General features: G+C 41.6%; 1 protein-coding gene across 2 annotated transcripts in view; it reads right to left on the minus strand.

Moving 5' to 3' along the window:
* Nucleotides 1-23861, minus strand: part of vat1 (vesicle amine transport 1) — a 52531-nt gene extending 28670 nt beyond the window's left edge. For both annotated transcript variants that reach the window (XM_087977842.1, XM_043675016.2), the window contains exons 1-4: nucleotides 23506-23861; nucleotides 17382-17589; nucleotides 4520-4690; nucleotides 4069-4158 (exon numbers count right to left, since the gene is read on the minus strand). In XM_087977842.1, coding sequence (XP_087833968.1) covers nucleotides 4069-4158; nucleotides 4520-4690; nucleotides 17382-17589; nucleotides 23506-23832 — 796 coding nt within the window. In that variant the 5' untranslated portion in view covers nucleotides 23833-23861. The remainder of the gene's footprint in view (nucleotides 1-4068; nucleotides 4159-4519; nucleotides 4691-17381; nucleotides 17590-23505) is intronic.
* Between the last annotated feature and the right edge of the window lie 275 nt (nucleotides 23862-24136).

Below are 24136 nucleotides of genomic sequence, written 5' to 3' on the forward strand. Positions count from 1 at the left end.
GAGAAATACCTGTTTTAACAACATAATAGCAAAGTCATGTCATGTTAAGACCTCTGTTTGGGTGTGACTAATACAAGGTATAAAATACACTTGTATGTAATGGATCTCTGAACATGGGGGTGGGGCGGGTGTCACCACAAGGTGGCCTTTGGTGTCACCCAGAATCTGTCACAGTCTACCTTTGAACTGGAAAAAAAAAAGTCATCCAGAATTAGGAGTCAACAGCCTCACCTCTCCCTATTCTCAGAACTCCTCCAGTCTTCAGAACTTCTAACACTCTGCCAATTCTGGCCTCTAAAAATATTCCCAATATGAATGTCTTCACAGTTGGCAGATGTGTGTCTTCAGTTGTCAAGGACCCCAAACTCTGAAGTTCTCTCCAAAAACCAGTTTCTCTATTTCCATTAAGACAGAGCTGTTGGGTATCAGACTTAATTAACAGCCAAATGAGCAATTAAAAAAATTCCAATGCTTTACACATCAAAACATTGCTTTACATCACTGCTATTGACCCAAGGTGATAAAAATCAACATTTTTGCTACTTTAACATTTATGATCATTGCTGAAATGAAGCGTTATACTTAATACACCACAGGCATGCTTGGTGCTGTCTCTAGAAGCTCCACAGTTGGAGGCTTTAAGGAAATCCTGCTCCTACTATGCAAAAGCCAGTCCCTGTCACCGAAGAATATTGGGAATGCAGGCTTTTCAGTGGATTCCATCCACAAACTGAATTGAGTTAGGATCAAAAGACTCCAGACCAGGCAGTAATAAACCTGCTCCATTTAGGTGGTTAGATAAACCTATAATGTCATAAGTTTAAGCTAGATTTTCAAATGTGGTTCAACTTATTCAGCATTTACAAGCAGTGCCCCAATCAGTAGAAGACTAGTACAAAAAAAAAAAGAGATGGGTACAATACTTTATGGGGGAAAAAAACAAAAATCAAAAACTAACACCAAAAATTGCAGCCCCACACAAAAGGCAAATGTAATTTGAATTTTATATACATCTCTGCTACACAGATTATGGCAAGAGCCCAAGTGGGATCACAAACTAACATATTGGGATCCTGAACTCCAGAGCAACAGTAAAACTCTGCCTGAGTTATAAAAGCTGTGTTCCTCTTCTGACAGACCCACCCTCTTAGTCTCTTTCTCCACCTCGAGGGGAGACAATTTTCAAGCCTCAAAAACAGGATTACAGCAGAAAGGACTGGGAATCAATGGTTACTGGATTTGGGAAGATGGGGGTTGTATAATTTAGTGGGGTAGACAGAAAAATATTCTAAACAGGGTGAAGGTATAAAATATCAAAACCTGGTCAGGCTGTAGGAGAGAGATAGACATTAATAATTTAGTGAATTTACGAGAGAGAAATGTTAAGAATACCAATCCCATATTTAGGTGCAGAAATAATTACAGGACAACCTAGATTATCCAAATTTTGGATTATCTGAACAAAAATACTCTCTGCCCGTGTCAGTTGGATAATAGAGGTTTGCCTTGTAATTCAACAATCTACATGCAATTTCATGCAAGAGAAAACCATCTCGTGAACTACTGCAGAGCTTTTTATCATTTTTATTCTGGAAGCTTGATTCAAATCATCAACTCCTAGATGTACAGTATCGTCATGGTTACTATATTGAATTGATGACACAAGGTTTGAATTCCTGTCATTGTACCTATGGAATCAGAACTTGCCAAATTTGGCAAAAAAGTGACCGTGACAAAAGATGCTGCATTGACATTAAAAATCCAAATTATCCCAGGAATTAAATCACATGGTAGTACAGACTTGAATTTTATTGAAAGTGGCATTCTGTCAAAGCCTTTCATTTTTCACTCATCAGAATATTTGCAAAAATATCAGCATAAAGGGGGAAGTATCATGTGTGGTCAGATTGTGCTGTCAAGTCAAAAAAAGAAGTTCTGTTTATCACACAAAATGAGCAATGCAGTACATTAAGTTCAACGCCAGAGTGATATTAAGTAAGCAAGCTGTAAGAGCATGTCCTTCAGGTATTCGCAAAAGGCAAGGCACTCGCCATAACCGAATCAGTTCCTTATTGTAAAACTCAAGAACTGGAGATCATTTGCTGAATAACCTGGAGTGCAAAGAATGATACAACCATTCTAAAGCATGTTGGTTGAGCCTGTGGTGTGCACACTTAGGTGAAGTTTGATATGCTAACAAATAGGGCCTCCAACTCCAATTTTCCCATATGGGATACCTGGCCCACATAACACACTTAGCTCAACGGGTGAAAGCAAGCAAAACGACACCAACAAAAGACAGACAGTTACACTGCAAAATTATTAAAGAAGTCTCTGATTATGCAGGTCAGCATTAGCTCCAAAATCTCACCATCCTGATTTGGACGCATTGACACTAAGTCAACATTTTTGTTTTAAAATTCCTTACTTTGTGGACAGCAGTGATTCCCAGAGGAGGAGAAGGCCATTATTGCTGTTATCTGCTTCAGGGAAACCAGGTTAGTTCAATTAGTTAGCAGCAATGAAAACAAATAAAAGAAAACCATTATTACATGTATAGTGGTTTGGAGGAGCCGGTGTTGGACTGGGATGGACAGAGTTAAAAATCACAATATCACGTTCTAGCCCAAAAAGGTCTATTTGGAAGCACTAGCTTTTGAAACGCTGCTCCTTCATCAGGTGGTTGTGGAGAAGGACCATAAGACACAATTAATAGCAAAAGGTTGCAGTGTCATGCAGCTGAAATATATTAAACAAACTTCGATCAAGTTTTTAAATCTTTGAGAATAGTTTTGCTACTTTTGGTTCATTAATATCTAAACCCCAGAAACTCCTTTTAAGTCACATTCTCAAGATAACTTCAGGTTTTCTAACAAAATAGGTCATCTCAGCTCAGTCAATGCATTAAAGATGTGAGGTTAAAGTCTGTGTCCCAATCTTGAGTCAGATTGGCTCTATTTCTAAAGTTGGACTTAGAGACTCTTACATGGATTGACTGTAAGGTTATGCATTTTTTGAGCAAAGTAAAATACAAATTCTGCAAACACAGGTTTGTGCATAGGAGAGAGGATCTGTGTTAGTGTGAGTGTATGTGGAAATGTGCGTGCATGCGTGTGCACGTGCAAGAGAGTGTATGGTGCAGTGGGGTCACCCATAGTGTGGCATGAACGCAAGGTCCCGGTTGAGACTATCCCCATGTGAACCAAATTTGGCTATTAGCCTCTGCTTGGCCACTTTGCGTTGTTGCTTGTCCAGAAGTCTGCCTTCGAGGATGGTCACCCAAAAGTCCAAGGCCGAAAATCCCTGAACGCAAATGTGTGCCCCAGTTGGGGAGCACACCAGTGGTCAGGGATTTTCAGCCGCAAACCTTCAGGTGACCATCCTCCAAGGCAGACTTTGGGATGGCCTCAACTGGGACCTTGGGTCCATGTCACACTACAGTTAACCCCACTGCACTATACACTCCCACATACTCACACTAACATATACAAGCTCTCTCCCATGCGTGCGCACACACCCACATTCACACCCACGCATGCACCCTCAGGCTCATACCCCATTACACTCACTTTACCAAGCTCTCTCTCCCCCTGCACACGAGTGTATGTGGTGAATCTGTATTTGCAGAATTATATTTTATTCTGTTCAAAAAAAATGCATAACCTACAGTCAATCCATGTACCATTCTGCAAGTCCAACTTTAGAAATAGAGCCAGTCTGACTCTAGATTGGGACAGACTTTAACCTCACATCTTTAATGCCTTTTCTGAATGGAGATGACAATTTGTTAGAAAACCTGAAGTTAGCTCGAATGTGACTTAAAAGGAGTTCTGGGATTTACATATTAACGAACCAAAACCATTCTAAAAGATGAAAGACAATTGCATCTTATGGTCCTGCTCCACAAACACCTGATGAAGGAGCAGCGCTCAGAAAGCTAGTGCTTCCAAATAAACCTGTTGGATTATAACCTGGTGTTGTATGATTAACTACATGTACAATGTCACGCTTATAACAATACTAATGATTAGAGCAATTCCAACAATTCAGTATTACAATAATGTTTACCATATAATACGATTTTTCCCATTGGTTTGAGCAGATTAAAGCCTTTAGTTGTGTCACTTCCACCCAGGGGATCCAAAACAATGTCAACACCTGGAAAGAAAAACACAAGTATAGAACAGTGAAAACTTCAGCACTTTCATGATAAAATGCTAGTCAACATCTGAAGCATAATTTAAATCATGCAAATATAAAAATCAATGGAATGATGCTAACTGGAATTTTAAATAAAGTAAATGGGGAATGTGCTATGGAGATGTAGAGGTAAACCACTTTGCTGCAAGACTTATAGCTATTGTGCTGCCCAATAGTTACTTTAATGGCCCTTCTGGTGAGGATACACAAATTATAGTTATTGTTGAAAAACAGACATGACTGGTGTGGACATCCTTCAACTTTAATTGTTACTTTCTTGCGATTGAAATTAGTTTTGCTTCTCTTTTCATGCAATTACCATTTGGGGAAATCTTTCTAACTTCATCAGCATAGTCCAAGGTAGAGTAGTCGATTGGATGAGTCACACCTTGTTCTTTGATGACTTCATGTTTAGCTGCCGAAGCAGTTCCAAAAATAGTCACATCTTTAACTATTTTACACAGTTGCGTTGCAGCAGTCCCCACACCACCTGCAAAAATCAGCCAAGAAAAGTCCAGTCACCAAATGTTGCTTGAATAGCAACTATAAAGCACTTTGTGGCAAAAACCTTTTACAGATCATGCTAGAACAATCACAGCCCATTCCTCACCAAGAACTTAAACTCCAAAATACTTTTGCTCCATCACTGTAAAAAAGGTATAATTAATTTTGTTATCTCTTAGCCAAAGTGTTGAAAAATAATTAAAGTCAAACAAGGTTACACAGCAGCTCAGATGGAATAATACTTGAGGTAGTCATTTCTTGCAATTCTAATTGAACTCTCTGCTAAACTACAGCTCTATTTTAGTATGACTACATTGATTCAGATTGCAAACAGAATGGAATACCAACAGCTACTCTGACTGGTGTTTACAGCCATTTCTGGAGATTTATAAATGAACAGCTTCAGAGTTAGTAGGCAGAAGGGAATCATTGGAAGATCTGAACTTCAACCCACCACCTCCATCCCCCACACACAGTAGTGGTGAAGCAGAAAGTCACATGGGAAAAACAAACAAGCACCATTTATTTTGTAGATTTACGCAGCCTTTTGAAATGCATTTTAAAAAAGACTCCATGGTATCAGTGAGGTTATTCAAGAATAGAATTAAAATTGTGATCAGGCTCTTTGTTAAACACAGGCTAAGCGAAGTCCATTTTTAATTATAAAAAAGATTGGTCAATCCGTTCATAGGTCTCTGGAGAAATTTCATTCAGGACTAGTAAAAAAGACATCAATCCTTTTTTAACAAAGGCACCAACCATTCATTGCATTTGCAGAAACTTAAGGCAAATAGACAAAGGTGCAAGGCATAAAGTCGATACAAATTGACAAATAGTATGCAGATAGAATAAGATCCTGAATTGTTAAACTGAAGCTGGAACCAGTCATAACCAGGTTTCAAATTAAAGGGGAGGAGACATTAGCTAAATCTCAAGAGCGAGCTTTAGATAAAATTTCAGTTAAGCAAGGTGTACAAGTGTAATTTGGATTTTTAGTTGAATTATTGTTTAAATTATTTTTAATGATTGCTTTTAAAAATGAATTAGTGAGGCTAAAATTGGTCATTACCATGGAAACAAAAAAAAAGTGGTGTGGTTAACGTAAATAGGAAGAAGGGGGACCTGGTAGAGCGCTCCAAAAAAAAATCCTAAACCTTTCTTTGATAAGTTAAATTTTCATAAATTATCCTGTATATTTTGCAGTAAGCAGTTGCAGAGGTAAATATACAAGACTATATTCTGATACTAAAATAACCATGGGATGTTGGGCAGTTAGATTTTTAGTAATTTGCATCACATTGATTAAAGCTTATCTACCACACATCCAGGTTTCAAATAGCAATTTTGGATTAGTAGCAGATGGAACTTCTTTGGTCATATGGACTGGACTTTGATGACCTCGAAACATAGGGCACTTATTAAAACACTAAGAAGAAAAGTATTTTGTTAGGTGCAATGCACTTAGTATAAAAATCATGTTCATATACAGGTAGTGCCCTTCTCCTTACATCTTTCCAACATAACCCCCACTTGCAATGGTCAAAAACAATGCTATCACTTGAATACACAAAGGAAATGACAGCTCTTCTCTGCAACACTCCCTCCCACACATTAACATTGGTCAAGCAGTTCTTTTTCCATTTAGTTACTTCTCCAATTCTGTTGGAAATTATCAGTTTAACATGGCCTTGAACCGACTTCTGGAACAGCTATTGTTCAGGAAAGGCTACGATCTTTTTCCTTAATGGCATCCACCCAAGAATCTGCTAAAATCAAATACTCTAACATACCATAAATCCGCTACAACAAATGCCACCAACCTTCAAAAACTTAAATCTATCAAGTCAATTGCTTCCAATTCAAACAACTAGCTACACAAAACAGGAGAGACCAAACAATTCCCCCACGTCAGCTGAATAGAATATTCCTTTCAGGAACATGTCAAAAAGTCAGTGCAGAATTGTGATAAACACCAATCTTCAGTAGAAATAATCCCAGTGTTACTTAATTGTTGGTTTCAGCAAAAAGTCACCATCCTTATTTTTTTGAAAAATAAAACACTTTTGGAAGCTACAATTAGTTCACAATTATCCTGTAAAGCCATACATTTGTAAAAGTTTCTACCCATCCACCATGACACGTTTCACCCAAACCCATCAAGAGTTCTCTCTTCCCTAGACTGCTGTTTGATCAAAGTGCCAGTGACAGTCCACTATCCAAGGCAACACATTTTCCACTCGGGCACACCAGCAAGGAACTGGCTACAGAACAAAACTTGCATTTAGTTTTCCCTTTCCTTGTCCAAGTCATGTTAGGACAGTATAGCTTTAAACTAAGAGTACAGGGGCAGTTGCATGAATTTTTTTTTTTCCATAATTTAAGGGGGTGGGGAGGGATCAGAGGTTAGTCAAGTTTCCAGAACAAATAGTAGGACAGAGCATATGGACAAAAAAAGGTCAGAAATCTAATTTCAGGCACAGCAGATAAGGAAACAACTATGGGAAGGGGGCTTCAGTCAACACTGGACTATGTGTTGTATTTAAATGCATGTAGTATACAAAAAGCAAAGTTAAAAATCACAACACCAGGTTATAGTCCAACAGGTTTAATTGGAAGCACACTAGCTTTCAAAGTGCTGCTCCTTCATCAAGTGGTTGTGCAGTGCTCCGAAAGCTAGTGCTTCCAATTAAACCTGTTGGATTATAATCTGGTGTTGAGATTTTTAAACTTTGTACACCCAGTCTGACACCAGCATCTCGAAATCAAAACAAAGCAAGTGAGCTTGTAGTGCAAATTGACATTGGCAGGTACGATGTCGTGGACATTCCAGAGACAGGGTTGTGAAGAGATTAGGGCTGGGAACTAAATATCCAAGGATACACATCCTCATGAAATGACAGGCAGAGGAGTTGTCTGGTTTGTAAGAAGTGAATTTAAATTAACAAGTAATGATGTCAAGTTGAAAGGTGTGGGGGCGAGGGCTGAGGAACCACATAGGGAAAAAGAAAGACTAATGAGAATTATGTACAGGCCTCACAGCAGTAGTCTGGATGTGGGGAAGAAAATAAAATCAGGTGATGGAAAAAAGGTATACAAGAAAGGCACTATGATAGTAATCATGGGGACTTCAACGTGCAGATGGATTGGGAAAATCAGTAGCAGATCAAGAAATGAATTCATGGCATGTCTGAGATAGAACCCACTGGGGAACAGGCAATTCTGGATTTGGTGATGCGTACTGACAATAATACGATCGAACTGCAGGGTGAATTCTAGATGGAGAAGCTGGAATCAGATGTAACAGTTTGACAATTCAGTCAAGGCAACCACAAAGACATGAAGGATGAGCTGGCCACAGTTGACTAAAAGGGGAGCTGAACTGAGATGGTGGAATAGCAATGGCAGGAGTTTCTAAAGGTAATTCAGGAGACAACAGAACTTCATCCCAAGGAAGAAACACCACCCTAAAAGGTGAGGACAAGGCAACCATGGCTGACAAGGAAAGTCAGGTACAGAATAAAAGCAAAAAGATTAAAAAGAAACAGAATGTGGTGCAGAGGTGTGAAGCCTTTAAAACTCAGCAAATGATAACTGAAAAAGCAATAAAGTGGGGAGATGATGAAATACAAGGAAGCTAGCTAGTAGTATAAAAGAAGATTGCAAGAGGGTTTTTAGATATATGAATAAGGTAAAAGAGGCAGGCAAGAGTAGAAATTGGACTGCTGAAAAATAAGGCTGAAGAAATAGTAATGGGGAACAAAACTGGCAGAGGAACAGGTTACATCAGTTTTCACAGTGAAAGAAAGCAGCAGCATCTGAGAACTTCAAGACAGTCTGTGGGGATAAGAGAGTGTAGTGACCATCACTAAAGGACAGTGCTGGGAAGCTGAAAGGTCTGAAGGTGGATAAATCACACTGACCAGAAGGACCTCACTCCTGAGTTCTGGAGGTGGTAGCAGAGGTATTGGTAGTGATGTTTCAAGAATCACTGGAGTCAGGGAGGGTACCAAAGAACTGGAAAAATGGCTAAATTAACATCCCTGCTTAAGAAGGGAGGAAGGCAGAAGACAGGAAACTATAGGCCAGTTAGTCTGACCTTGGTCATTGACAAGAATTTAAGAGTCCACTGTTAAAATTGAGATTGCAGACCGTTTGGAAATGCTCATTAAGGGAAGGTCACACCTGACAAATCCATTAGATGTTTTGGGGATATAATGAGCAAGTTAGACAATGGAGAGCCAGTAGATGTGATCTATTTGGATTTCCAGAAAGCCTTTGACAAGGTGCCACACAGGAGGATGCTAAATAAGACAAGAGCCCATGGCATTAGGGGTATGGTAGTAGCATGCATAGAGGATTGGCTGACTGGCAGAAAGCCAAGGGTCAGGATATAGGGACCTTTTTCAGGATGGCAACCAGTAACTAATGGAGTTCTGCAGGGGTCAGTGTTGGGACGCCAACTATTCATGCTAAACACTAATGATCTGGATGAAGAAACGGAGGATATTTGTTGCTAACTTTGCAGATGACAGATAGATGGAGGGACAGGAAGTGTTGAGGAGGCAGGAGGCTGCAGAAGGACTTGGACAGGCTATGCTATGAGCAAACATGTGGCAGATGGAATTCAATGTGGGAAAGTGAGTGAGAGTTTATGCACTTTGGTAGGAATAACAGGAATAAACTACTTTCTAAACAGAAAACGGCTTTGGAAATCTGAAACAAAGTGACTGGAATATGATTGAAACTCTCAGAATACTGAGAGGTGTGGACACGAGAACAGCCTTAGAGTGAAGGGCCAATCTTTTAGAACTGAGATGAGAAGGAATTTCTTTAGCCAGAGGTTAGTGAATCTGTGGAACTCACTGCTGCAGAAGACATAGAATAGAATCACTACAGTGTAGAAACAGGCCTTTCGGCCCAAAAGGTCCACACTGACCTTCCGAAGAGTAACCCACCCAGACCCACTCTCCTATTACTCAACATTTACCACTGACTAATGCACCTAACCTACACATCCCTGAATACTATGGGCAATTCACCTAACCTGCACATTTCTGGACTGTGGGAGGAAAACAAAGCACCTGGAGGAAACCATGCAGACACAGGGAGAACATGCAAACTCCACACAGACAGTCAACCAAGCCCGGGTCCCTGGCACTGAGAGACAACAGTGCTAACCACAGCCATCGTACTGCATGTTGAGGCCAAGTCACAATGTATTTAAGGCAGATAGGTTCTTGACTGGTAAGGATTATGCAAAGAAGACTAGAGCATGGGGATTGAGAAATACAAGCTATGATCGAATGATGGAGCAGGTGTGAAAGGCCAAATTGCCTAATTCTGCTCCTATGGTCTTATGATAGTTTGGACTGCACAGTGAAGTGACAGATTATGGATCACACTGAAGAGAAAGTCGACTTGGTGACAAACGGTTTGCTGTCCCAGCTACATATTTTCACACAACCAAGTAGAAGTTACTTGTCCAATTGCCTTTCAATTACGGGATGCCTCCATACTTCCAACCTTGGCTTGTAAATGGTCTATGCTCAAGACTGCTTCTCTAAAGCAAAGCAGCCAAACCAGTTTTTCGGCCAATATTCCTCAATGGGACAACTCCATTCTATTCACTTTCTTTCTCCAGATAAAGGTTCACTGAAAATATTAAGTTGCAGATCAAGATCTTAAGTAGTTTGTCACAGGGTTCAAGTCCCACCTGCTCCAGTGTGTAATAGCAGCGCTGAATAGGCTGCTTAGAAAATATACACTCTGGCTTCCTCCCAGTCCACTTTCTTTGGCATGGACACATCAGTGGGCTTGTTCTGAATGAGACACTTCAAATTGCGGTTATTCTTTACCCTTGTTGGATTCATCTTTTGCTTTCCAAACCCATTTTGAGTACAATTTAAAAAAAAGGAAATGTTTAATATCTTTGAAGGACCAGAAAGTTAGTTCGTGGACAAGAATTCCAGTGGACCTCCAAACCCGGTCTTTATCACCCAATTTATAGCAGTCATGCAGCATGGGAACAGACCCTTCAGTCCAACTAGTCCACAAGCAGTGATGGCCCCAAACAAAACTAGTCCCCCTTGCCTGCATTTGGTCCATATCCCTCAGAGCATACCCATTCATGTATTTATCCAAATGTTTTTTAAATGTTGGAACAGTACCTGCATCCTCCACTTCCTCTGGCACTTCATTCCACATACAAATAACTACAATAAAATCAGTTGTTCCTCATGTCCTTTGTAAAGCTTCCTCCTCACCTTAAAAAGAAACACCCCTCCCCTAGGGAAAAGGCCCTTGCTATTCCCCTTACCTATGCCCCCAGGCCTTTTTAATTCTCCAAGGTCAATGCTCAACCGAAAAAGTTCCAGATTCTTCTTCTGCCGCCTCAAACCGTCCAGTCTGGGTAAATCTTTTCTGAACCCTCTCCAATTGAATAGCATCCTTCCAAAAACAGGGTTACCAGAACTGTACACAGTACTCCAGAGAAGCCTCACCAGTGTCCTATCCAACCTAAACATGATGTGCCAACTTCTATACTCAGTGGTGTGAGCAATGAAGGCAAGTGTGCTAACTGCTTTCTTAACCATCCTGTCTACAATAGAAACAAAAATTTCAAATAATTATGTACCTGAACCCTTAGGTCTCTGTTCTACAGCCATACCAAAGGCCCTACCATTAACTGTCCAATTCCGGCCCTTGTTCATTTTACCAAAATCAATACTTCACATTTATCCAAACTTAAACTTCACTAGCCACTCCTCAGCTCATTGTCCAATTGATCAAGATCTCTTTGTAATCTTAGAATGTTCTTCACTGCCCATATACCACCAATTTTGACATCGGCAAACTTACTAACCATGTCTCCTAGTCAGAAATGGACCCAGCACCAATCCCTGTGGAACACCACTGGTCACAGGCCTCCACCACCATCCTCTGTCTCCTCCTTGGTCAAACTAATTTTGTATCCAATTGGCAAGCTCTCCTAAGGTGTTGGGGGGAGGGGTAAGTAGTCAGCACTGTAATGAACAGTTGCATCTGATTTTCCAATGAATCTAGCCAGAGGGAGAGTTTGCCAACCAACTAAGCCTGACAAACAGCTCTCAAAATGGAGCCCTAATAATAGTGGGCTATCAGCACTGAAGAAATTAGCCTTTTCAGAAAAACGATGCTCTCATTTTAAAGCTATGAATCCAGGAGGGGTGAGAACGGTGGTGGCAGTGTTGTTATTTTACTTCATTAGCTATGTGGAACCCAAGAATAATGTTTTGGGACATTGGTCTGAAACCCACCATGACAGATGGTGAATTTTGAATTCAATAAATATCAAAAATAAAAATTCAACTCGATGGTGACCATGTGACATAGAACATAGAACAATACAGCACAGAACTGGCCCTTCGGCCCACGATGCTGTGCCGAACATTTATCCTAGCTTAAGCACCCATCCATGTACCTATCCAATTGCCGCTTAAAGGTCACCAAAGATTCTGACTCTACCCGGAGAGTGGTGGGGGCATGGAATGCGCTGCCTGTGGGAGTGGTAAAGAACCTACCCCTGACATCCCCCCTATACCTTCCACCCTTCACCTTAAATTTATGTCCCCTTGTAACACTCTGTTGTACCCGGGGAAAAAGTCTCTGACTGTCTACTCTATCTATTCCTCTGATCATCTTATAAACCTCTATCAAGTCACCCCTCATCCTTCGCCGTTCCAACGAGAAAAGGCCTAGCACTCTCAACCTATCCTCGTACGACCTATTCCATTCCAGGCAACATCCGGGTAAATCTTCTCTGCACCCTCTCCAAAGCTTCCACATCTTTCCTAAAGTGAGGCGACCAGAACTGCACACAGTACTCCAAATGTGGCCTTACCAAAGTCCTGTACAGTTGCAACATCACTTCACGACTCTTGAATTCAATCCCTTTGCTAATGAACGCTAATACACCATAGGCCTTCTTACAAGCTCTATCCACCGGAGTGGCAACTTTCAAAGAGCTATGAACATAGACCCCAAGATCCCTCTGTTCCTCTACCTCATTAAAGAACCCTACCGTTAACCCTGTATTCCGCATTCTTTTTGTCCTTCCAAAATGGGCAACCTCACACTGGCAGGGTTGAACTCCATCTGCCACTCCTCAGCCCAGCTCTGCATCATATCCAAGTCCCTTTGCAGCCGACAAGAGCCCTCCTCACTATCCACAACTCCACCAATCTTCGTATCATCTGCAAATTTACTGACCCACCCTTCGACTCCCTCATCCAAGTCATTAATAAAAATTACGAACAGCAGAGGACCCAGAACTGATCCCTGCGGAACTCCACTTGTAACTGGGCTCCAGGCTGAATATTTACCATCTACCACCACTCTCTGACTTCGACCGGTTAGCCAGTTTTCTATCCAATTGGCCAAATTTCCCTCTATCCCATGCCTCCTGACTTTCCGCATAAGCCTACCATGGGGAACCTTATCAAATGCCTTACTAAAATCCATGTATACTACATCCACTGCTCTACCCTCATCCACATGCTTGGTCACCTCCTCAAAGAATTCAATAAGACTTGTAAGGCAAGACCTACCCTTCACAAATCCGTGCTGGCTATCCCTAATCAAGCAGTGCCTTTCCAGATACTCAAATCCTATCCCTCAGTACCCTTTCCATTACTTTACCTACCACCGAAGTAAGACTAACTGGCCTGTAATTCCCGGGGTTATCCCTATACCCTTTTTTGAACAGGGGCACAACATTCGCCACTCCAGTCCCCTGGTACCACCCCCGTTGACAGTGAAGATGAAAAGATCATTGCCAACGGTACTGCAATTTCCTCTTGCTTCCCACATAATCCTAGGATATATCCCATCAGGCCCGGGAGACTTGTCTATCCTCAAGTTGTTCAAAATATCCAACACATCTTCCTTCCTAACATTATCTCCTCTAGCTTACCAGTCCATTTCACACTCTCCTCTTCAACAATACGGTTCCTCTCATTCGTAAATACTGAAGAAAAGTACTCATTCAAGACCTCTCCTATCTCTTCCGACTCAATACACAGTCTCCCACTACTGTCCTTGATCGGACCTACCCTCGTTCGTCATTCTCATGTTTCTCACATATGCATAAAATGCCTTTGGGTTATCCTTGATCCTATCCGCCAAAGACTTTTCATGCCCTCTCTTAGCTCTCCTAATCCCTTTCTTCAGGTCCCTTCTGGCTATCCTGTATCCCTCCACTGCTCTGTCTGAACCCTGTTTCCTCAACCTTATGTAAGCCTCCTTCTTCCTCTTTACAAGACATTCAACCTCCCTCGTCAACCAAGGTTCCCTCACACGACCATTTCTTTCCTGTCTGACCGGTACATACATATCAAGGACACGTCGTATCTGTTCCTTGAAAAAGTTCCACATTTCCACGACATCCTTCCCTGACAAATTAGTTTAAACCCCCCCCCCCCGAAGATAGCTAGCAAACCTACCCCCCAGGATATTGGTGCCCTTCTGGTTCAGGTGCAACCCATCCTGCTTGCACAGGTCCCACCTTCCCCAGAAGGCAGTCCAATTGTCCAAATACCTGAAGCCCTCCCTCCTACACCATCCTTGCAGCCACGTGTTCAACTGCACTCTCTCCCTATTCCTTGCCTCACTGTCACGTGGCACCGGCAACAACCCAGAGATGACGACTCTGTCTGTCCTAGCTTTCAGCTTCCAGCCTAACTCAGAGCTCTTGAATGACCTCCCCACCTCTCTTCCTACCTATGTCGTTGGTACCAACGTGCACCGCGACTTCTGGCTGCACACCCTCCCCCTTAAGGATTCTGAAGACACGGTCCGAGACGTCTCGGACCCTGGCACCCGGGAGGCAACAAACCATCCGAGAGTCTCGCCCATGCCCACAGAATCGCCTGTCCGTCCCTCTAACTAGAGAGTCTCCTATAACTAGCGCTCTCCTCCTCTCCCTTCTGAGTCTCAGAGCCAGACCTCACGCCACAGACCCGGTCACTGCAGCTTACCCCTGCTAGGCTGTCCCCCCCCACCAGTATCCAAAGCGGTATACCTATTGTTTAGAGGAATGACTACAGGAGATCCCTGCACTGCCTACTTCCTCCCCTTCCCACCTTTAACTGTTACCCAGCTACCTCTGTTCTCTGGCGTAACTATGTCCCTTAGCTTCTATCACCTTCTCAGCCTCTCGAATAATCCTCAGTTCATCCAACTCCAGTTCCAGTTCCCTAACTCGTTCTGTGAGGAGCAGAATCTGACTGCATTTCCTGCAGATGAAGTTGGCAGGAGTATCGGTGGTCACCCCTACCTCAAACATCCGGCTGGAGGAACATTCCACTGCCTGCGCTGCCATTACTCTACACTTTGTCTCCAAAGCAAGAACACTGAGTAGCTTACCTGTGAACTTTAAAGTTAGGTTAGAGGAGGATGGGAGGGAGGCCCTACTATGACCACTACCGATTTTTGTAAAAAGCCACCCAGCTCATTAGTGTCCTTTGGGGAAACAAACCTGCCATCTTTGCCTAGTCTGGCCTATGTTCCTCCAAACCCACAGTAATGGGGCAGACTCTTAAATGCCCTCTGGGCAATGAGGGATGGGTAATAAATGCTGCTTTAGCCAGTGAGTGATACCTACATCCCGTAAATAAGTTTTATTCTTAACTCCTTTTTCTTTTGTTTAAAATATGAAAATTGGCCATACCATGCCACATTATGGAGGGAGATGAACAGTAGGGGAGAAGGGGACTCTTCACTTAGAGCAGCCTGTAGATATGGGAAACAGGGCGCACTGATATCTAATTGGAGAACTAACCCACTGTCAGCCACCAGGAGGCCCCCTCCACACTACTGTATTGCTCACACCCCCAGGAGTCCACCTGGAAAATACATTTGTTGGAGGCTAACTGCTTCAACAAGCTCAACTGGCTACCTACTATTTTCCCACTAAACAATACCACCTATGAGAAAATGCCCAGTGGTGTAGTGGAAGTGTGAATGTATATTCTCACCTACCTCAAGTATTCATTCCCATTGAAACGTAGATGTTCAGCACAATATTTCATGAGAAAATGTTTACTCAACACCATAAATGCTGTCTTATCTATCAAATATTCCAAACATCTATGGCATTTTGCATGAACACTTATATGTAAATACACTATTGACTATCACCTCTTTCCTTTCAGCATTCACTTGTGCTGCAGGTTCAAAATGGGAGCACTAAAACAGCTGTAAGTAAAAATAGTACATTCTTTACCCTACAACTAAAGAGGTGGGGTCAGAAGTGAGACCAATGTGGTTATCTCCAGTCAAAGGCTGTTAAACACTCGAAGCTGCAGCACTCTTTCACAAAGCACATGCACAACTCATCTTCAGGTCTGGCAGAGGAATCAGTTTGTAGTTGCTTATTGAATATGCACACTTCATACGCAATATTTACTAATTGCATCTGGTTCAAAGGGAATAAAGAGGTGTTAAAATGCCATACAGCTTCAAGTTGGTAGTGCCAATTAATGTATTTTATGACAATTCTCATTGCTGATTGCAACACAAACACATTTTCTATCGCACATCTTCAATAAATCATCAACTTGGTGACTCAAGCCAAAGATTACTGGCTGAAGTTACACTCCAACACTCCCCAAATTGTTACTTCATTCATATCATGCATTCTCTCAACTAACATTTTTCAGATTATATTAAATCAAAGACCTCAAATACACAATACAATTGAACTATTCAAGCAGCTAGCTCTTGTAAGATTCCTTTTGTGAAACTTGCACCAACAGAGACATGTTTGTGGGCCCTGGTTATGCTTAAAACTACTGCTGTATCCCATGTGATGGTAACTGCATCAGGTGTGTTACTGTATTAGTGTTGCAGCTTGGACTATTGTTCAACAATGTTGCATTACAGACTTCATTTGTACACAATTAGATTTATAAAATTTCTATTCTTGTGTTTTAAATAAAGTTACTGCCAAATCGGTTTTGTAAATAGTATAAGCTAACTTTAGAAAAAACTGATTTAGTTAAGGAGAACTCAGAAGCATCACTTGTATCTCATATAGCTTTCAGCTTCCCAAGTCTTATTATGGTTTTGGGATTTTAATTATGCAGCAAAACATATTTCTGATCATCATATTCCCAATTCTCAAAATGAATGCAAGAGAAAACTAAACAACCTAATTACATTTCAATTATGAAACCTCACTTGCTCTACTGGTGCATGTTTGTATTCAACTGGCTGTTTTAACATTTACCCAATTAGCATCTCCTGCAATAGAAGAAACTGGGTGTGACTATAATAGGTATTAAAGAATCCAACAGACATTTATTGCAATCCACAAACATTATATTCCCAAGTCACATGAGCATCTAAAGAAACATTAAGGTGTTATGTCACGAGAGGAACATGCTTCTGCTGGTGTTAGGCTTCAAGTGATCTGAGGAAAGATGGAGGGAGATGTTTAAGTCACAAGCGATGATAGTGACAGTAGCATGAGCATGTCCCTTACAGGTATACTGTACATGGGGCATAAAACTGGTACATATTTTACACAAAGAAATTCAGTTAAAGACTTTAGGTTATAATCACAGTGCACATTTACAACATACTCAAGTGAATCAAAGGGGAAAAAAAAAAAAATTGAACAAAGCAACAGGAATTCTTACCAGCTGCCATGTGGATGAGAATGCTCTGATTTGGGCGCAGATTTGCAAAGTCATAGATCATCATATATGCAGTAACATAATTGGCTGGAATGGCTGCAGCCTCTTCAAAACTCATCCCGTCAGGCATCAGGAAGGTATTACTAGCCGGAATCACAACCAATTCTGACCACAATCCTGCTCTGTTCATTACAATTACACTGTCACCAACCTATAAAAAAGATAGAGAGAAAGAGCCATTGAGTTAGAGTTGGAAGCAGCAGCTAACAACTTGGGACTTATGCATAGCATTGTTGTGTTCTTTGACTTTGTCAAAAATGGGGAGGTTGGTCATTTATGACCAAAGATGTTCGATCACTATAGCGCTGCCAATAATTAAAGTCAATTAGTTGTTTGCCAAATTTAATTCACACATTAGACAGGTTCATTACACTTTCTGAAGTGTAAATATCTTAAGCTTGCACCCTAACCTCACAATAGGACAGCCTGAATGCTTCATTTAACAGTTAAACTTGGATTTCAGGGTCAATTTCAAAATTGATTATTGAAAAAAAAGCATCTTAATAGGTACAGGCATGGCTGACTGCTAATCAATAACCTTGTACTCCACACTTCCAATTACCTGTGATCTATGTTTCAGGAATCCAACTACAAAAAAGATAAAAGTAGTAACAAACAAAACGTCACATGGAGGTGAAAGGTCAAAGAGGAGAAATTGTATCTTCGTAAGCTATTTCTGCCTGGTACCTCATTGTGTGCGCTTTGAGGACCCTTAGAATGATGCCTATTTGGCAGGATTTCAGATATTTTGGTTAACAATGTTTTGTCACAGAACATATTGCAAACAGTAATAGAACTACAACAGCCCACTGTTCACAGAAGGCTCTCAGGACATTGGTGGACACCATTTGCTTCTTGCTCACATCCACATAAGCAGATCTGGGTCATGTAAGAGGTAGGCAACCAGGGTGACGACTACAGGTCAACACAAACTTCAATCATCCAAATCAGAATGAAATGTACTTTACTTAAAAAAGATTTTATTGGTTCTTCCCCCAACGGAGCACTGTTTTTAATTTCCCCATTTAATAACAGGCAACCAACCCAACCTAAGCAGCCTATTGTCAGACTCCAATATACAGTGTTCACATTGTGCCCTGAAAAAGATAATCCATGCCATGTTCCAATCAGTTCAATTGGGACTTCATTGGATTGCTGATGATGCAAATAAAAGGGAATCATGAAAACTGCACTAACTAACCAATTTCTAACCAACGATACATATAAAACAGAATTAAGGCTGGTGTTATGCCCTGATGGTAAAGCAAAATGTGTTGATACCAAATATGTTGATAGACCATCATCTACAGCATGAGATGATATGATGCAAATAGTCATTCACAATGATTTCTTCAACAGGACTAATCTCAGTCAGGACTACAGAAGGAAGAGAAGAGAAACACTGTGCTGTTTAACACAGTATTGGCTCCGTCCCCCTTTTAACATCAAATTCATCCACAATTCAGCATACCCTGGAGCAGAAAGTGTGCTACTGCAAAAAAAAAATGAAGAAAGCCTTTTCTTTTTCGCATTCTACTACCCCCCCCCAAAGCAGCTGCACCCAAAGCATTCTCACAAGAAGGTCATAGATGCTGACACTATATCACTTGAGCTTGTGGAAATTACTTCCAAATCAAAAAGAACCAGTATCTGTTCACAGCAACAAGTTTGCAATGACGTCTTGTTTAATTGGACTGAATGAAACCCCACCCCCCACAAAAAGTTTTAAACACAAATCCAATAAATCTTACAACTCTTAATCTCTCAACTCCCACCTCATTACTTTTGATCACAAAATGTTGCACAGCCTTCCAAAACAATGAAATCTAATTAGAATAGTTTACTCAAACAAGCAGTTTTGCTTAATTAGGCATTAACTAAATCAATACAGTGAATTAAATGGGCGTCAGGGTTTAATTTTTATATCCTTAGGCCAAGAAAGCTTTCTAAACAAGTTTGTTAATGTCTCATGCATCTGGATAACAAAATATTCTGGTCTGGTACAGGAGTCAATCTTTCAAGATTTGATCATATTCCCACTGTTTTCTTTCAGTGCTTCTAATTGCTTAGTAATGTCCAAAATCTCACTGAACCCTTTCTGCTGCTTGGCACATGTACACAGTTTGGGGCTGCACAATATCGCACATTTGCTTTCATGCATCATCAGCAGCACTTAAAATTAAAGCCACTAAATTCTCTACCTCCACCTTATCATGCTCAATGCATTCTTGGCCCTGTGGTCACACATTCTGGTTTCACCAACATTTATTTCATTGTTTTCTTTTGTAAAAAGATTAAACTTTTTCTACCTCCACTGCTTGGCAATCTACTTATTTCTTTCAACTGCAGAATTGAAAATGTTTTAAATGCTCAACTGTGTTATGACTCCTGTTCTCTCATCTCAGTTTTACACCCACAAGTTTTTCAGTGGTTTGGCAAAATAATTAAATTTAACTGTCCATGTTATTCATGAAAATTTGATTACTGAATTCTTTAAAAGATTTGTCATTACTAATGACATACCTTACATTTTTATATAACCATTTCATCCATTTGCCACCTCAGATGATATGAATCTCAATTGCAGTTGATTAGATTAGATTTCCTAAAGTGTGGAAACAGGCCCTTCGGCTCAACTAGTCCACACTGGCCCTCCAAAGAGTAACCCACCAAGACCCATTTCCCTCTGACTAATGTACCCAACACTGTGGGCAATTTAACATGGCCAACTCACCTGACCTACACCTTTGGACTGTGGGAGGAAACCCATGCAGACATGAGGAGAACATGCAAACTCCACACAAAGACAGGCAGCTAAGGCTGGAATTGAACCTGGGACCCTGGCACTGAGGCAGCAGTGCTAACCGCTGCCATCGTGCTGATTAAATGTACTGTGTAAACTACTGATACTTCAACTGTAAATGCTTCTAACCCCAATTCTGATGGCACCCATTGAATAAAGGTAGCCCCATTCCCATCCAAACTCTATCTAGGCTACACAAAAACAAAACAGCCTGCTCACACCAGACACGATGGTGTGGGCAGAGTTTTATCCTGGTCACTGAGCTGCTTATCAAGCCTTTACTTGCACATGCCAGACAGACTGCTTATTTCTCACCGAACTATCATATTAACAGGGGCAAGGTTATGGTATCTTGACCACAGATTTTATGTTAACATTCTTCTCCCCACCCCTAGCCATAGAAAATATGTCATGAAGATCCTGAGTAAGATGGGCTGAATTTTAACAGCAGCATTGTACACTGGATGCTGGAGATGGGAAGTGGAAAACAATATGTGAAGAAGCTCAGCAGGTCCAGTAGCAGAGGAGTTGGTAGCATGGTATTCATAATACCTGAGCTAGTTATCCAGAATCCAAGGCTAATGTTCAAATCCCACCATAGCAGATGGTGAGATTTGAATTCAATAGCAACTTGGAATAAAAAGCTGGCTTAATGGCAATTACATAGGTGCCGGGAGAGTGAAAGCTCTGGATGTAAAGGCCACGTTCGACTGAATCCAGTGTCAAGGAGCCCTAGCAAAACTCGAATCTGTATTGGGGGTAAACTCTCCACTGGTTGGAGTCATACCTAGCACCAAGGAAGAGAGTTGTGGTTTTTGGAGGTCGATCATCACAGATCCAGGACATTTCTGCAGGAGTTTCTCAGATAGCATCAGAGGCCAAGCCATCTTCACTGTTTCATTAATGATTTTTCCTCCATGACTTCAGAAGTGGGAATTTTCAATGGTTGCATGATGTTCAGCACCATTTGTGACCCCTCAGATACTGAGGAGATATTCTATGTTCAAATGCCACAAGATCTGGACAATATCCAGGCTTGGGCTGACAAGTAATATTCAAATCACAATAAAAGGCCTCCAATAAGGGACAATCTAATCATCATCCCTTGACATCCAATGGTGTTACCATTACTGAAGAAGGGCTTCTACCTGAAACGTTGATTCTCCTGTTCCCTGGATGCTGCCTGACCTGCTGCGCTTTTACAGCAACACATTTTCAGCTCTGATCTCCAGCATCTGCAGACCTCACTTTCACCACCCAAGACAAAGCAGCCTGTTTGATCGGCACCATAGCCACTCCCTCCACCGACACTCAGTAGCCACAGTGTAGCTATAAGATGCACTTCAGAAATGCAAAGAACCTTAGACAGCCCCTTCCATACTATGACCACTTCCATATAGAAGGACAGCGACAGCAGATACATAGAAGCACCTCAACATGTAAGTTCCCCTTCAAGCCACTCACCATCCTGACTTGGAAATGCATTGTTGCTCCTGGGTCAAAATTCTGTACTTCCCTCCCCAAGGGCATTGTGGGTTAATTACAGCACAAAGGTAATATCAAGGCGGCAACTGATCACCACCACCTTCTCAAAGGGAAACTAGGGACAGGCAATAAATGCTGGCCAGCCAGCGAAGTCCACATCCCTCCAATGAATTAGAGATGTGACCATGTCAATTGTCATAGGTGCTGCTAGACGTGCTCAATTTCTCACTCAAATCCCTCTTGTCTGTGCTCATCTCAAATTAAAATCTTTAATCCTTTATAAATATTTTCTATGTTATGACTTACTTCTGCAGCAGGTGGGATTTGCAGCCAAGTCTCTCTGCCTAGGCGTAGGGACACTGCCTGTGACCTACTCTGGTGCTATAATAATCAATGCATCTCCCCATAAGCCACCACCAGCAGCTCTCAGACAAAGTTCTCCAATTCCTCTCCCAATTAGTTTTTGCTTCTTCTACACACACCACTCCTCCCAATTTTCTTTCACTGCATACACGCCATCTTTAGTTTGGCCACACCTCTGAAAAATGCTAGAATATTTTTCAACATTAGTATTATCCAAAGATGTTGTTGCCTTGAGGCTTGTACCTGAATAACCCCATACCCCACTGAATGATGGTATCTAATGCCCATCAAGAAATCAGCACATTCCAAATCGTCAGGTGGGAATCTGGAGTGGGAGTATTGACTTACAGGATTGCATGTAAACTTTTTTTTTAAAAAAAAATCAATTACACTCCCACCCCAACAAGGGCTGAGAAGTGCCAACTCTGCATATTAGTTGCACTCCTGCAGGGAGTGCCCAGAGATCAGGGAGATGCTAGACACTTGGCACCTCCCACTGCAGGGAGTTAAAAAAAACCTGACCAATTGTTAATCTCCGTCGCTAGTCTGACTAGACAGCTAAATGCTGCATTTAACTGCAAAACAGAGCATCTTAACTTCATCTGTTTGAAGGAGCACAAAAGACAAGAACAAAATTCAGTTCATATTATGACAATAACGTTATGATGAATAGTCAAAAGAGAACCAAAAAAAGTGAGCAAAACAACTATTTATAAAAAGTATAATCAAAGTACTATAATATACAGGGAAATGCTTTTCCACCTCAAAAAGATAATTTATTCATACCATTTGCAGAAACCAATTCCAAAACATTGGAAATTGCATGTTGTAAATCCAAAAAGGACAGGTCCTTTCCATTACTACTCAGAAGGAAATGATGGGAGTGGCACTCATTTAAACATATGGAACTCCATTTTATTTTACTAAGATTATTTAATATATTCCAAACACCCAGCCAGATGTAAATGTAAAACTACACTGGAGCTACTTCTACAGGTCTGAATAGCACATGTGGATAATAAGTAATTCTTTTGTTTTTCATTTATTTTAAAAAATGAACACATCTGCTAAGGCTATTGAGCATCAGAACACACACACAGGAAAACAGATTCTAAATTGACTCTGGGGGGCGGGGGGGGGGGGGGGGGCAAGATACCCGCTCCTCATGGAAGAGAACCCCGAAATTTGAGATTGCAGACTAGAAAGATCTCGAACCTGCTTTTCTATTGGGTTCAGGGAAGTGTAGAAATTACCCGCACGCAGCTTAACTCCCTCCAAAGACCCTGTTGTCCTCAGAAGGATTTGGGCGGTGGCTTTAAAGATCTGAGCAATGCAACTTCTTGGGGGGTGGGGTGGAGAAAGAAGAAATAAAACGGGGAAGGGGTGAAAGCAACAGGTTTGCAGGGAGCGGCTTACCTTTCTGTCGGTCACATCGTCCCCGACCGCTTCCACCAGCCCAGAACACTCCATGCCTGGGACGAGTGGCGGTGAAGCCGGCAGTCTATCGTAGAGACCCTGCCTAGCCATCAAGTCAGCGAAATTCAAGCCACAAGCCTTGACTCGGACTAGAATTTCGCCTGATTTCGGAATCGGGGTATCCTTCTTGAGCTCCACTTTTAATTTATCATAGCCTCCGAAGCCAGTCAGCACAATGGCTTTGTATGTAACCACTGGCTCCAGCTCTTTGGTTGCCTGCTGAGGCTCCTGTTCTAACGGCGCTTCTTTAACTTCTTCCACAGACATGGCTCTCTTTCTTTTTTCCACCACCCCCCACTTCTTCCCTCGTCTTCTCCCTCTCTTCTCTTTCCCACCCACCCCCAAATAAAGCAACAAAAATAAAACCACGCTAACGGGTGTAACAACGAACGGCGGATCTCTGAGGAAACCCCGGCCCGAGCTCGACTCAAATGCACGGTCCTAGGCAAGTCGAGATCTATTTGTCAGCGAGGGCTCTCTGACGATGTATCGACCTGAAAACCCGGAGCTGGAATGTAAAGCTGAGGGCCTCAAACGTCACTGAAGATACAGCCACTGCATTCATTCTTCA

This window comes from Chiloscyllium plagiosum, unplaced genomic scaffold, assembly GCF_037043375.1.
Source record: "Chiloscyllium plagiosum isolate Xiang-an unplaced genomic scaffold, Cpla_swu_hap1 HiC_scaffold_32, whole genome shotgun sequence".
Lineage (NCBI taxonomy): Eukaryota > Metazoa > Chordata > Chondrichthyes > Orectolobiformes > Hemiscylliidae > Chiloscyllium > Chiloscyllium plagiosum.